The sequence below is a fragment of the Sturnira hondurensis genome, unplaced genomic scaffold, assembly GCF_014824575.4.
Source record: "Sturnira hondurensis isolate 20B ecotype Veracruz unplaced genomic scaffold, ASM1482457v3 Scaffold0006413, whole genome shotgun sequence".
Lineage (NCBI taxonomy): Eukaryota > Metazoa > Chordata > Mammalia > Chiroptera > Phyllostomidae > Sturnira > Sturnira hondurensis.
The window spans coordinates 53,436,519-53,451,198 of NW_028079044.1; the positions used below are offsets into that span (position 1 = coordinate 53,436,519).

General features: G+C 65.2%; 1 protein-coding gene across 17 annotated transcripts in view; it reads right to left on the minus strand.

The window, feature by feature from the left end:
• Nucleotides 1-898: 898 nt before the first annotated feature.
• PLEC (plectin) overlaps nt 899-14,680 on the minus strand; it is a 51,977-nt gene continuing 38,195 nt past the window's right edge. For all 17 annotated transcript variants that reach the window (XM_037048759.1, XM_037048760.1, XM_037048769.1 and 14 more), the window contains 7 exons: nt 13,605-13,743; nt 13,146-13,502; nt 12,985-13,068; nt 12,773-12,877; nt 12,586-12,684; nt 8,316-11,696; nt 899-8,233 (listed from right to left, as the gene is read on the minus strand). In XM_037048759.1, the coding sequence (XP_036904654.1) occupies nt 2,015-8,233; nt 8,316-11,696; nt 12,586-12,684; nt 12,773-12,877; nt 12,985-13,068; nt 13,146-13,502; nt 13,605-13,743 (10,384 nt within the window). In that variant the 3' untranslated portion in view covers nt 899-2,014. The remainder of the gene's footprint in view (nt 8,234-8,315; nt 11,697-12,585; nt 12,685-12,772; nt 12,878-12,984; nt 13,069-13,145; nt 13,503-13,604; nt 13,744-14,680) is intronic.

The following is a 14,680-nucleotide window of genomic DNA, read 5'->3' on the forward strand; positions in this document are numbered from 1 at the left end:
CCTCTGAGACTTTTTCCTACTGTGAAAGCAGCTTTTTGAATCTGCAGATGTCTTATTTAAGTAGAGCTTCTGCCGTTCTGTTCCCTCTCTTCTACATGAGCAAAACATTTCCCTTTGAGGACTTTTTTCCTCAGGGAAGTAAAAAATAAAGTCTTCCAGGGTGAGATCAGGTGAACAGGGAGGGGGGTCACAGGAGTCAAACGGTTTTTGGTCAAAAACTGCTCAACACCCAGCGGGGTGCGCTCGTAAATCGCCCACCATGAAATGCATCGTGTTAAAAAGCAAAAAAACCCCACTGAAGCCGAATGCAGCCACGTACCACGCCAGCTGAAGCCACGTACCACGCCAGCTGAAGCCACGTACCACGCCAGCTGATACAGATGGGTTCCCAGGACACTGACCTCGTCTCCTGAGGAAGGATCCTGCAGAAGCTGGAATGACCTGTGTGTGGGGGTCCAGGGCGCGGGGCGCTGAAGCTCTTGACTGTACCCGTCCTAGGAGGGTCCCCCTAGCTGGCAGGAACTAACTTAGTTCCACACAGGGGATGCAGCCAGTGACCACCTGGTACAGGAGCATGTGAAACCCTCACAGGTAAGGGCCAATCACAAACCCAGCCTACGGGGCTGAGCAGTGACAGGTCGCCACCTGCATGGACAGCGGGGGACGATGTGGGAGCTCACCTGGTCCCCGCCCTGCCCGCCACCTCGTCTTCTGCTCAGGGCCCCGCAGTCTGGACTACTCCTACCTGAGACATGTGGCCTCAGGCCAGCGTCTTTGCTGAAGCGTGGCTCCTCCGCCCCAGCCAGGACGCAGTGGCCCAGCCCCGAGCCCAGGCCTGCAGCGTCGATGGTACCCCAGTGTACACCTGACCCCAGGACAAAAGAGCACGAGACCCACAGGAGGGTGGAATTGCTTTATTGAGGCGGATACCGCAGGCCCGCCCATGGTCAGGTTAGTGTTGCGCCCTGAGGCAGCTGGAAGCTGGGCGCCACCACCTGCCGCCCGCCCAGGTTAGTGGAACATGCAAAGCTCAGAGGGTGGAGGCAGGGAGGAAAGCCACCGAGGCCAGGAGTTGGGTGGAGCAGGAGGGGTGGCACCAGGCTGAGCTGCCTGACTCAACAGACGGTCCCGCCGGTATCTCTGGGCCCAACAAAAGGCCATGGCTCCCTGGGAGAAGCAGGCGGGTGGGCACCCTGGGCAGGACCTCAGAGGCTTGAGGGGCCAGGGGTTGAGAAGAGCCTATAGAAGGCCCAGCCACCCCCAGCCACAGCTGGCAGCCCCGAATTCACCAGGAGGGCCTGTCTCCCACCCCAGGCCTGGGTCCTCAGGGCCTGGGTGTGAAGGGGAACACAGAAGGCACTTACTAGGAGCTGAGGCTGATAGGCAGAAGCCAGAGGCCTGGGGTCTCAGGAGGGAGGGTCAGGGGCTGGAGGCAGGGGACAAAGCCCCATCCAGCTGATCTGCAGACTGGAACCTCACCTTCCCGTGGGGAAGGGACTTCTCTGGACAGGCTCAGAGAGATGGCTGACCCAGGAACCCCCTCCCTCCACACGAGGCCCACTGGGCCAGCAGGTCAGTCCTGGAAACAGGAGAAAATGCCGGCCCCGAGGGCCCCGCTCGGGATGGGTGCCCCGCTGCCCAGGGCAGCTAGAGCCGGTGGGGTCAGCCGCTGGGCGGGGAGACCTCGCCCAGAGAGAACCCTCCCTGGGCAGGTGGGAGGGCTGGGTTGGGGACCCGGCTCCGGACCTCCAAGGCACCTGGCTGTGGTGAGTGGCAGGTAGAGAAAAGGAAGGGCCAGGGGGTGAGGTGGTCAGTGGAGCTGGACCAGCCCTCTCCCCCAAGACACTGGCTGTCTGGACAGCACACACGTGAATATATTAGTCTGGTCTTTTTGGTTAAACTCGAGGCACCGCTTAGGAGGAAGACACCTTTAAACATTCAAGAGAGAAAGACCCAGCGCCTGGGTGGGGAGCCTGGCCACATGCAGAGCGGAAGGGCGAGGGGCAGGCGGGCATCAGGCCTTGGCGGACTCTGGGCCCCCTGGGGAGGTTGTATGCCCCGAGGCGTAGCGGCGGCCATAGCCTGAGGAGGAGTAGGAGGAAGAAGAGAAGGTCATGGAGAAGCTGGAGCCAGTGGCGTCAAAGCTGCCGCGGCGGGAACCAGCCCGGGAGCCAGTGCGCGAGCCAGTGCGGGAGCCGGCGGTGGAGCCGGAGCCGCTGATGCTGTAGGGGCTGTAGTAGCCCTTGCTGGACTGGGCAGAGGCCTCCAGCAGCCGCAGCCCCGTGCCCTCCTCCACCATGCTGCGGTCCAGCGCGTCCTTGTAGGAGATCTTGAGCTTGGTCTTGGGGCAGGTGAGGTACTTGGAGTACGCGCCCACGTCCCGCAGCTTCTGGGCAGTGCGGGCGTCCACCGTGCCACGCTGCAGGGCCTCATCGAGGGGCACGCGGCCGGGCGCGTCGGGCTCAATCAGACCGCCGGTCAGGTACTGCACCTCCAGGAAGCGCTGGCCTGCCTCATAGTAGAGCCAGCCCTTCTTCAGGGCCTGGGCGGCTGACATCTTGGTCTTGGTGCGCGGGTCCTCAAAGCCACCGAAGGCCTTCTGGGCCAGGTTGATGCGATCCACCATGATCCTGTCCACCAGGCCCTTGTCGACGGCGTCGGCGACGGGGAGGCGGTCACCAGTGCTGGGGTCGATGATGCCGCCAGTGCAGGCCTGAGCCTCCAGCAGCCGCTGCCCCGTGATGTTGTCCACCAGGTTGCGGTGCATGGCCTCTGTGATGGACACCTTCTCCAGCGTCTCCGTGTCCAGGATGCCGGCCACGGGGCCTGTCTCCTCCGTGGGGTCGGACCAGGAGGCCAGCTGGGTCCTGGAGACGGCAGGGCTGATGGGGTAGGAGGAAGAGGACCCCACGGAGGACGAGCGGGAGCGGAAGCCGCTGGCATTGCCTGAGAGCATGTCGGCAAACTCAGTGATGGAGAGCGTGCCGGCGCGGTACTGGTCCAGCACGGAGCGGTCGATGAGGTTCTTGGCGATGGCCTCGTCGATGTCATACTGGCGGCCGGAGCGGCGGTCGATGATCATGGACTTGACCACGCCGTCCGAGGAGGAGATGGTGATCTCCTCCCACTCACACTCCTGCTCAGACAGCTCCAGGTAGGTCTGGTGGTCAATGAGGCCCTTGCGGTAGGCCTCGTACACTGACATCTCCTTGCCCGTCTCGGGGTCCACGATCACCACACGGCGCTTGCGCACCGAGGACTTGGAGGACGTCTTCCGCTCTCGCTTCTTCTCCTTCAGTGGCAAGAGGCACAAGCCTGTCTGGGGGTCGGTGACGCAGCGCTCCATCAGCTGCAAGTAGGTGAGGTTCTCTTCTGTGTTGGGGTCGAAGAAGCCCTTGGTGTCGTCTGAGGGATCAGTCAGGATCTCGTTCATCTCCTCGTCGAAGAGGCCGCGCTTGTAGGCCACCTCCACGGGCAGCCGGTGGCTCTCCTCGGGGTCGATGATGCCGCCCGTGGCGATCTGGGCCTCCAGCAGGCGGATGCCGTGGTCCTTCAGGATCAGGCCCTTCTTCATGGCCTGGAAGAGGGAGATGAGCTTCCCAGAGTAGGGATCCTTGTAGCCGGTGACTGCACGCTCGGCCGACAGCAACTTGTCCTTGAACTCGGGGCCCACAATTCCCATGCGCACGGCCTCCTCCACAGTCAGCTTGAGCCCCTTGATGGGGTCGATGACGTAGCCAGTGGCTGCCTGGGCCTCCAGGAGCTCGAAGGCCGTGCCCGGGCGGATGATGCCCTTCTTCATAGCCTGGTACACGGACAGCCGCTCCTTGGTGGCATCGACAAACACGCCGGCGATGCAGCTGGTGCCCTCGAGAAACCTCTGCAGGTTCTTGGTGACCTCCTCCACGGAGGCCAGGCCCTCCTGCAGCTGCTGCGCAGTGGCCTCGTCCAAGACCTGCGAGCGCACCAGCTCCTCCACTGTGATCTGCTTGCGCAGCCCACGGAAGGTCAGCTTGCGGGTGTCCGAGAGCGGCAGGAGCAGCTGGCCGCTGTGCTCGTCACGGCGGCACCGCCGGAGCAGCTGCGTGTAGCTGAGGCGCTCGTCCGTGGAGGGGTCCACATAACTGCGGACCTCGCTGGGCTCCGACAGCTGGTCGTGCGTGTCCTTGTTGAGGTAGCCACGCTGGTAGGCCACCTCCAGCGGGAGATGGAAGCCCAGGCGCGGGTCCACGATGCCGCCTGTGGCCAGCTGGGCGTCCAGCAGCCGCAGGGCCTCGTCCGCAGGGATCAGGTCCTTCTTCATGGCCTGGAAGAGCGAGATGGTCTGCTCTGTGTAGGGGTCGCGGTAGCCGGTCACAGCACGCTCCGCTGACAGCAGCCGGTCGTGTAGCTCGGGGCCCACCAGGCCCTTCCGCACGGCCTCATCCACTGTCAGCCGTTCGCCCTTCACCGGGTCCAGCAGGAAACCCGTGGCCGCCTGTGCCTCCAGCAGCAAGCGGGCCACCTCGGCACTCAGCAGTCCCCTCTTGAGGGCCTGGTAGATGGTCAGCGTCTGCTGGGAGCTAGGCAGATAGACGCCAGCCACACAGCCTGTGCCGTAGAGGTAGCGCCAGGCGGACTCCGCCTCGAGCACCTCGCGGAGGCTCCTGGTGCCCTCCCTGAGTAGGCTGTAGGTCTCGCGGGAGAGGACCCTCGCCTCGTACAGGTCCTCGGCAGTGAGGCGACGGCGCACGTAGTCGTAGGAAGCCAGGTTCTGCTGGCGGATGACCTCAGTCTTCTCGATGATCTCGATGACGATGATGATCATGCGTTCCTTGGTCACCCGGCCCGCCTGGAAGTCGGCCATCAGCCGGGCCCTCTGCTCCTTGGGAATCAGGTCTGACTGCATGACCTCCCACAGGGACATGCTGGAGCTGCCCTGGCTGCCACCACTGGGGATGTCAATCTGTGTCTCCTCGAACGCCCTCCGGGTCTCCTCCTCTGTGTACACCTGTGTGGTTTCAACTGCCTCCCCCTTCTCCGCCCCCTTCAGTGGCAGCAGGCGCAGGCCAGTCTCGGGGTCCTCCACACAGCGCTCCAGCAGCTGCAGGTAGGTGAGGTTCTCGTGCGTGTTGGGGTCGAAGAAGCCCTTGGTGTCGTCGCTTGGGTCCGCCAGGATGCGGTTCATCTCCTCGTCGAAGTAGCCGCGCTGGTAGGCCACGTGCACGGGCAGCCGGTGGCTGTGCACGGGGTCGATGATGCCGCCCGTGGCAATCTGGGCCTCCAGCAGGCGGATGCCGTGGTCCCTGACGATCAGGCCCTTCTTCATGGCCTGGAAGAGGGAGATGGTGCTGCCCGAGTACGGATCCTTGTAGCCCGTCACGGCCTTCTCTGCCGACAGCAGCTTTTCATGCAGCTCAGGGCCCACCACGCCTGCTTTCACTGCCTCGTGGACATACAGACGCTGGTTCCGCACAGGGTCCACCAGGAAGCCAGTGGCCGCCTGGGCCTCCAGCAGCAGTGTGGCCGTGCTGGGCCTGAGCAGGCCGCGCCGCATGGCCTCGTAGATGGTCACCTTCTCCTTGGAGTCCTCCAGGTAGACGCCAGCGAGGCAGCCACTGCCCCGGAGGAGCGTCCGCACGGAGTCCACCTCTGACAGGTCCTTAACTGACGTCTTGCCATCCTTGAGCTGCTCAAATTGTGCCTTGTTGAGGACCCCGGAGGCCAGGAGCTCGCTGGCCGGCACTGGAGCGCGGAGGCCGCTGAAGGACAGCCTCTGCTGCCGTGTCGTCTCCACCTCCTCCACGATGGTGATGAGGATCTTGATGACCTTCTCCACGGTGACCTTGCCCGTGCGGAACTGCCGCAGCAGCTCAAGCCGCTGCTCCTCCGTGAAGTACTCGGAGCTGATGAGCTCCCAGATAGTCACTGTCCTGCCCTGGAAGCTGCCCACAGGGACCTCCACCGTGGCCTTCTGGAAGGCCTCACGAGCCTGGAGCTCAGAGTAAACCTCCTCCTGCCGGGCCCGGGCGGCCTTCTCTGAGAGAGGCAGCAGGCTCAGCCCCGTCAGGGGGTCTGGCCGGCACTGCTGCTGGAGCTGGCTGTAGGTGACTGGCTCCTGTGTCCTGGGGTCAAAGTAGGTCTTGGCGTCATCCCTGGGCACTGACAGGGCTTTGTTGGTCTCCTTGTCCAGGTAGCCCCGGGTGTAGGCAACGTCTAGGGGCACACGGTGGCTCTTGATGGGGTCCACGATGCCCCCTGTGGACAGCTGGGCATCCAGCAGACGCAGACCCTGCTCCCTGGGGATGAGACCCTTCTTCAGGGCCTGGAACAGGGAGACACTCTGCCCTGAGTATGGGTCCTTGTAGCCCGTCACGGCCTTCTCAGCTGACAGCAGCTTCTCGTGCAGCTCAGGCCCCACCAGACCGGCACGCACAGCCTCATCCACGGTCAGCCGGGCACTTGTGGAAGGGTCAATGACGTGCCCGGTGCCGGCCTGAGCCTCCAGCAGGGCCACCGCCACCTCTGGCTGCAGCAAGTCTTTCTTGAGGGCCTCATAGATACTCACCTTCTGCCCTGCCTCCTCCAGCCACACACCTGCAATGACGTTGGTGCCCCGAAGGGCGCGTCGCACAGCGTCCATGTCAGCAACCTCGCGCACGGAGCGCTTGCCCCGTTGCAGCTGCTGGTAGAGGTCATGGTCGATGACCCCGCTCTCCAGCAGCGTGGCGGCGGGCACCAAGGCGCGCAGGCCCTCAAAGCAAAGCTGCCCCTTCTGCTCATGCTCCTCAACCACGGTGATGACGATCTTGATGATCTTCTCTACAGTGACCTTGCCTGTGCGGAACTGCCGTAGCAGGTCCCGCCGCTGCTCTGCCGTGAAGTATTCGGAGTTGATGAGCTCCCAAATGGTCACTGTTCTGCCCTGGAACCTGCCAAATGGTGCAGACACGGTGGCTTTCTCAAACACGTCCCGGGCCTCCGAGTCCGTGTAGACCAGCTCACCACCCCTGGCAGCCTGATCTGTGAGTGGCAGCAGGCGCAGACCGGTCTCGGGGTCCTCCACACAGCGCTCCAGCAGCTGCAGGTAGGTGAGGTTCTCGTGCGTGTTGGGGTCAAAGAAGCCCTTGGTGTCGTCGCCTGGGTCCTCCAGGACGCGGTTCATCTCCTCGTCGAAGTAGCCGCGCTGGTAGGCCACGTGCACGGGCAGCCGGTGGCTGTGCACGGGGTCGATGATGCCGCCCGTGGCGATCTGGGCCTCCAGCAGGCGGATGCCGTGATCCCTGACAATCAGGCCCTTCTTCATGGCCTGGAAGAGGGAGATCTGCTCCCCGGTGTAGGGGTCCTTATAGCCCGTGACTGCACGCTCGGCCGACAGCAGCTTGTGGTGCAGCTCGGGGCCCACCACGCCCTCCTTCACAGCCTCATTGACAGTCAGCCGCCGGTTGCGCACGGGGTCCAGGAGGAAGCCTGAGGCCGCCTGGGCCTCGAGCAGGATGAGAGCGGTGCCGGGGCTCAGCAGCTGCTTCTTCATGGCAGTATACACACTCAGCTTCTCATTGGCCGGCTTCAGCAGCAGCCCCGCCACGCTGCTGTGTCCCTGCAGGTAGCGGCGCACATCTTCGCGCTGCGCCAGCTCCGCCACTGTGGCGCGGCCCTGCGCCAGCCGCTGCAGCTCCTCCGCACTCAAGACCCCCACATCCTGCAGCCGCTGGGCCGGCACCTTCTGCCGCAGGCCATCAAAGGCATACTGAGGCTCCACCTCTGGGGCTGGGCCATCGGGCACCTCCCTGCCGTTGGGCAGGGCTTTGGTGGCTGCGGCCTGCGAGGCGGCAATCTCCTCCGAACGTGCCAGCGCAGCCCGGTGCTCCTCCTCCAGCCGCTGCAGCCTCTCGCGCAGCCTCTGGTTCTCCTCGGCCAGCAGCTTCTCCTGCGCCTGCCGCTGCTGCTCCAGCCGCTGCAGCTCCTCCTGCTTACGCCGCACGCCCTCCTCAGCTTCCCGCTGCTGCCGGCGCGCCTCCTCCATGCTGGCCACCAGCTGCTGCTTCTCTTGCTCCACCTGCTGCTGTTGCCGCTGCTGCTCCTCACGCAGCTTCTGCGCCTTGGCCACCTCATCCTGGAACAGCTGCTCCAGCTTGGCCTTCTCCTGCTCGATGAGGCGCTCCCGCTGCAGCAGGCTGTCCTTCTCGGAGAGGAAGGTCTGCTGCAGGGCCTGCGTCTCCTGCAACAGCTGCTCCTGCTGCACCGTCTGCATCTGTGGAGCAGAAGGGGGGGGTCAAGGACCTCAGCCCAGGGGCCCCCCACCCGGCCAGCCCGCAAGCATGAGGGGCCAATACCTCCTCCGACTTGAGCTGTAGTAACCTGGCTTCTTGCTTGAGCTTCTCCTTCTCGCGCTCCAACTCGGCAATGGCTTCCCGCAGGCGCTCAGCATCTTGGTCGCTTTGCTGCCGCTGGATCTCCAGCGTCTGCACCAGCGTCACCTTCTCCTGCGTGGCGAGCTCTGTGCGGTGCAGCTTCTCACCTATCTCCTCTGCCTGCTTCCGGAAACGCTGGGCGTCCTCCTCCGCACGGGCCTGGGCCCGGCTCATCTCAGCCACACGCAGCTTCAGGCGCTCAGCCTCGGCGCTCATCTCTAGCTGCCGCTGCCGCTCGGCCTCCAGGGTGCGCTGGAAGCCCTGAGTCTCCTGTGCAAGCTGCTGCTCCATCTGCTCCTTGTCTTCCCGCAGCCGACGGGCCTGCTCCTGTGCGAGCTCCTTCTGCTGCTGAAGCAGCTCCGCCTCGGCCTTGAGCCGTGTGGCCTCCTGCACCGCCTGCATCTTCTCCTTGAGCATCTTCTCAGCCAGAGCCCGCTGCTGCGCCAGGTCCTCCTCTGCCAGCTGCCGCAGCCGAGCTGCCTCCTGGGCGGCCACACTCAGCCGCGCAGCCTCCTCTGCCACCTGCTTCATCTTCTCAGCCTCCTCCTCCAAGAAGCGCTGCGTGTTGTCCTTGTCACGCAGGATGAGAGCACGGTTCTCTGCCTCAATACGAGCCTTGAGTTTGCCCAGCTCCTCCATCTGCACGCGCACGGAGAAGAGCTCCTCCTCCACCTGGCTGCGCTGGCGGGCGGCCTCCGTCACCTCCGCCTTCAGCCGCTGCAGCTCCTCGTCCAGGATGCTTTTCTGGTGGTCAGTCTCCTCCAGCTGCAATCTCAGCGTCGTCAGCTCCTGTTCCACTTGCGCCTTCTGCCGCAACGTCTGCTCCGCGAACTTCTTGTGCTTCTCCATCTCCGCGTCGGCCGCCTGCTTCTGCCTCAGGGCTGCCTGCTCTGCCTGCGCCCGCCGCGCCGCCTCCTGCTCGGCTTCCTTGCGCAGCTTCTCCGCGGCAGCCTGCGCCTGCGCCCGGGCCTGCGCCTGCTCCTCCGCCAACTGCTTCAGTCGCTCCGCCTCCTCCACCTGCCGCAGGGACTGCGCTGCCTCCCGCTCGGCCTGCTCTCGTGCCTCCTCCGCCTCCTCCGCCGCCCTGCGCGCGGCCTCTGCCTCGGCGCGCAACCGATCCAGCATACTTTGCTCCTGCTGCAGTGTCTGCTTCAGCTCCTGTTCCTTTTGCTGCACTGCAAACGCATGCGCCTTCTCCTCTGCGTGCAGCCGCTTCTGTGCTGCGTCCTGGGCCAGCTGCAGCTGCCGCGCTGACTCTTGTTCTGCACGCTCCCGCAGGCGCCGCGCCTCTTCCACTTTGGCCTTGAGCCGCTCCACCTCCTCCAGTGCCGCTTTGCGCTGCCGTGCTGCCTCCTCCTCCGCCGCCAGGCTCTTCTGCACGCGCTCCTCTGCCTCCCGGCGCCGTTGTTCTTCCTCCGCAGCTAGCTGCCGCTGCCGAGTGGCCTCTAGCTCCGCCTGCTCCTTGCTGCGCAGCGTGTCCTCCGCATTACTGCGGATGCGTGTCAGCTCCAGCTCCAACTCTGCCTTGCCTGCAGCCGCCCGCTCAAAACTCGCTTTCAGGGACAGAATCTCCTCCTCCACCTGCCGCCGCTGCCGCAGCGTGTCCTCCACTAGCCCCTTCTGCCGCTCCAGCTCACTCTCTGACGCCTTGCGCAGCTGTGCCAGCCGCTCCTCAATGTCAGCCTTGTGCTGGGCTGCTTGCTCCTCCAGCCGCCGTCGCTGGAAGGCTTCGTCTTCTGCCAGCCTCCGCAGGCGCTCATTCTCGGCCTCCTTCTCCTTCAGCGCAATCTCTGCCTCTGTCTTGAGCCGCGTAGCCTCGCTGATGGCGGCCAGCTTCTCCGCAAGCACCCGCTCTGCCTCTGCCCGCTGCCGCACTGCATCCTCCTCCGCCAGCTGCCGCTGCCTCTTGGCCTCTTCGGCCAGGGCGCGCAGGCGGGCAGCCTCTTCTGCCAGTTCGCGGAACCGACTGGCCTCGGCTTCCAGCCTCTGCTTGGACTTCTCGCTGGTGGAGCGTGACTCCTCCTCGGCCCGTGCCTTGCTGGCCAACAGTACCTCCATTTCCGCCCTCACTTTGGCCAGCTCAGCCTCCAGTTCTTGGCGCTTCTGCGTGGCCTCGGCTGCTTCGCGCTGCAGCCGCCCTAGCTCCTCCTCTAGCAGCTGTCGCTGCTGCTCCCCCTGCTCTGTCTCAGCCCGCAGGCGGATGAGCTCCTGCTCTGCTGCGAGGCGCTGCTGCGCAGTGCCCTCCGCCAGTTGCCGCTGCTTTTCTAGCTCCTGCTCAGCCAGCTCCCGCTGTCGCACTGCCTGCTCCTCTGCCTTGCCACGCCGCCGCGCCTCACGCTCAGCCTCCTCCTTCTGCTTCTCTGCCTCCGCCTGCGCCAGGCTCTTCTGCTGCGCAACCTCCTCGGCCTGCAGCCGCAGCCGCAGCGCTTCGTTGGCCTTCAGCTGCCAGCGCTCCAGCTCCCGCTCTGCTTCCTCACGGGCACGCTCAGCCTCCGCCTGCTGCTGTGCGTGCCGCTCCGCTTCCTCGCGCAGCTGCGTCACAGTCACATGCTCTTCCTGCAGGGTGCGCTCCAGCTGCGCTGTCTTCTCCGCGAAAGAAGCACGCTTGCTCTGCAATTCCACCTCTGCACTGCGCTGCGCGGTCTCCAGAGCCACCTGCACCTGCCGGGCCCGCTCGGCCTCCGCCTGCCGCAGACGCCGATCCGCTTCCTCTGCCTGCAGCCGCAGCTCCTCCAGTGCCTGCAGAGCCCGCTGCTTCTCACGAGCGGCCTCGGCCTCAGCCTTCACACGCAGGGCCAGCTCTGCCTCCGCCTGGCGCTTACGCTGAGTCTCATCTTGCACCTGACGCCGCAAGCGCTCCGCCTCCTCCTGCGCCTGTCTCTTCTGTGCCTCTGCCTCCTCTGCCCGTGCACGCAGGGCCTGCAGCTCACCCTCAGCCCCACTGCGATGGCGCTCGGTGGTTTCCAGCTGCAGACGCACCACGCGGATCTCCTCCTCAATGCGCAGCCGGCTGCGTTCAGCCTCCTCTGCCTGCCGGGCCTTAGCCTGGATCTCAGCCTCCGAGCTCTGCCTCAAGTGCTGCAGCTCCTCCTGGATGCTACGCTTCTGCTGCTGCGCATCCACTGCTGCCTCTTCCCGGCGCACCACTTCCTCCTGCATGCGCCGCTGCAGCTCCTGCGCCTCCCGTTCTGCCTGCGCCTTCGCCTGCGCGTGTGTCTCCGCCAACTGCCGCTGCTTCTCCAGCGCGGCCTCCACCTCTGCCAGGCGCTCCCGCTCCTCTGCCCGCTGCTGCTCAGCCAGCCTCTGTGGCCGCGGCAGAGAGAGGGAGAGAACCAGAGAGGGTGGTGAGTGCTGAGCCACCGCCAGGCACGCACGTGACACGGCACCACCACAGGCCACTGGACAGCACGATGGGGGATCAGGGAAGACAGAGGTCACAGCCCGGCGAGGGAGGGAGCGTGCACCCGCCCAGGGCACTCGGGGCAGCGAGCGCAGCCTGGCCCCACAGTGCTCACCAGCCCCCGGAAGGAGGCTCGGGCGTCCTCCCCTCTTCCCGCAGACAGGCGATGAGACACAGGGAGAGAGAGAGAGAGAGCAAAGCAGGAGGCTCGCAGGGCCGGCGAGCCACCACCACCGCCACCACAGCCCTGCCTGTGCACCACGAACGCAAGTGACCTGGGTCCCATCCCGCAGCCGGTGGAAAGTGGTGGGGCAGCCACCCTGGGACAAGAGTGCACACCTGAGCCCAGCTCAGAAGAGACGCAGAAAGCCTGCAGCCCTGACCACAGTGGAGGCTGCAGGTGGACCAGATGGCCAGGCCAGCCCGGACGCAGGAGCAACAGCACAGCCTGGCACCCCACGCGGCCAAGGCACCTCATGACACCCCTGCCCGGCCCCACAACCCAGCACCCCAGCTCTTCCAGAGCAGTGGCCACAAGGAGCGACGACGGGGAATCCAGAGGAGGAGCACCGCAGGAGCCAGTGGGGCAGCTGGCGGTCAGGTGCAGACACAGAGGAGGAGCAGGTGCCAGCCACCACAGGGGAGCAGTGCAGCGCCAGCCGAGTGGGGCAGGCCGAGCTCAGGGAGGGGCGCTGGTGGCATCAGGCAGCAGGGGGTAGGGGCTGAGCTGCGTGGTGACAAATGGATGCCCAGGAGCTGCACCTGGCTACCCCCCGCCTCCCAAGGCCGTACCTCCTCCTCCTCCATGCGACGAAGAGTCTCGCTGATGAACTTGATGTACTGGCTCGTCAGGGTAGTCAGCTCGCTGTAGCGTGTACGTAGGTCCACGTACTGGTCGGGGAAGAGGAGGCAACCAGGGTCAGCCCTGCTCCAGCCCCCAGCCCCATGAGCCACCCCCAGCCACGTTCCTCAGCCTTACCTCCTGGATGACGCTCTCGGACCCTGACTGGACCTTGGGTTTCTTGGCAGGAGAGGCCACCGGCTCAAGCTGTGCCTTGTATGTGACCAGCTGGAGCTCATAGTCCTGTGGGAAATACAGGTAAGCCACTGGCTTGCCCTGCCCGAGCCCACTAGCCAGGCCTGGGCTTGGGGCCAGCCTGGGCCGGGGGTGGCGGGAGCCTGACACCTCACCTTGATGGCGTTGATGTACTGCTTCGCGAACCTCTGGCACTCCTCCACCTTCTCCCCGTGGCGCTCAATTTCCTCCAGCAGCGCCTGGGAGGACACGCCTGTCAGCACAGACCCTCACCCCCACCCCCACCCCCACGCCAGCCACACCGGCCCAGGCCCACCTTCTCCTGCCGCAGCTGCTCCCGCACGGCCCGGCTGTTGGCCAGCGGCACAGCCTGGATCTGCTCCTGCCGCTGCTTGGCCTCCCGCAGCCAGACGCCCAGCGGGTCCGCACTCTCCCGGTAGTAGCGCAGCTGGCGGCCCAGCTGGTCGAGTTCACGCTGCCGCAGGTCGGCCTGGGCCAACACGGCCTGCCAGCGCTCCAGCAGCTGGGCCACCCGCTCACGCCAGCGCTCCACCTCCACGTCCCGCTCTCCGTGCCGCTGCTGCAGCCGCTCCCCCACCTCCTGTGCCCCGCGCAGCTCGTCCCGCAGGGCGTCAAACACGGGCTGCTGCGCCTCTGCCTGGGCCCTCAGCTTCTGTTGGGAACAGAGGGGTGGGTGCTCTTTCAGTCCAGTGCCCTGCTGCTGGCCCCCGCTGCCCCCTGCCCCCCCCAGGAGGCAATGGCCTGACAACAGTACCTTCAGTGCAGCCTTGGTGGCTTCGAGCTCCGGGAGGGTGGCAGGGACAGCCTGGGCTTCCTTGAGTTGCTCCTCGTGGACCCTGAGAACCTCCTCGGCCCCCTGTGTGCTGCGGATGACCAGACTGATGGTCTTGAGCCTGGGGGAGAGCGGGGCCCAGACCTGGGCGTGAGGCCGGACTCCTGGCAGCAGCAACCCAGCGTGGTCAGGCCAGCACCCCAGTAGTCAAGGGGTGTGAGTGCTTGGGGACCTCTGGGACACAGGGTCGCTTCTATGCAAGCCTGAGTCCTGGAGGGAGGCTGCGTGGGCCAGAGGAACAGACAGCTACACTTGGGGCCTGGGAGCTCTCAGCCTTCCAGCCCCAAGGCCGGGCAAGGGGACAAATGCCGGCCTTTCTGAAGAAAAGTGGACACGCTGCCTGCCAGCAACACTGTCGGAGAGTATGAAACAGCACATTGGGAACAAAGGGGAGAAGGGCCAGGCCTCAGAAGAGGGCGAATCCAAGACGGGACCGAGGGGGAGGAGGTGGGGCAGTTTCGCACTCTGCTTCTGAGAGTGAGTGGGCGAACCCCGGGCATGTGCACGCTGAAAGGAGCCATTAAGGACGGAAGAGTCCCCAGGGCTCGGGGTGGCACAAGGTCGGCGGGAGGAAGGTGGCCTGGTGAGGACTCTATTTCCCCAGGGGTGATGGGGCCAGGACTGTGGGAGACGGGAGTCAGGAAACAGGAGGGTGTAGGTCCCCCAGAAAGACCTTGGTATGGGCCCCTCAGCCACTGCCCCACCCCCTACCTACCCTTCCCAGGTGCTTATCTCCGCCCTCCCCCAAGGTCTCTGGTGCCACCCCTAAGCTCACTGGCCAAGGGCCACCTGCCCTGTGGGCATTCCTGACCCTACTGGTCCTTCCTTCTGCCTGCACTCCGTCTGCGCTTTCCTCAGACACCCCCAGCTCCCGACGCCACACGGGCGGAAGTCACCTAGTCCTCACTCCCACAGTCCCCACCTCAGGGAGCTGCCCCCTCACCCCAGGTCCAGTCACCAGGAAGCCTCGCCTGCAAGGCACAGGACCAAACCCCTCT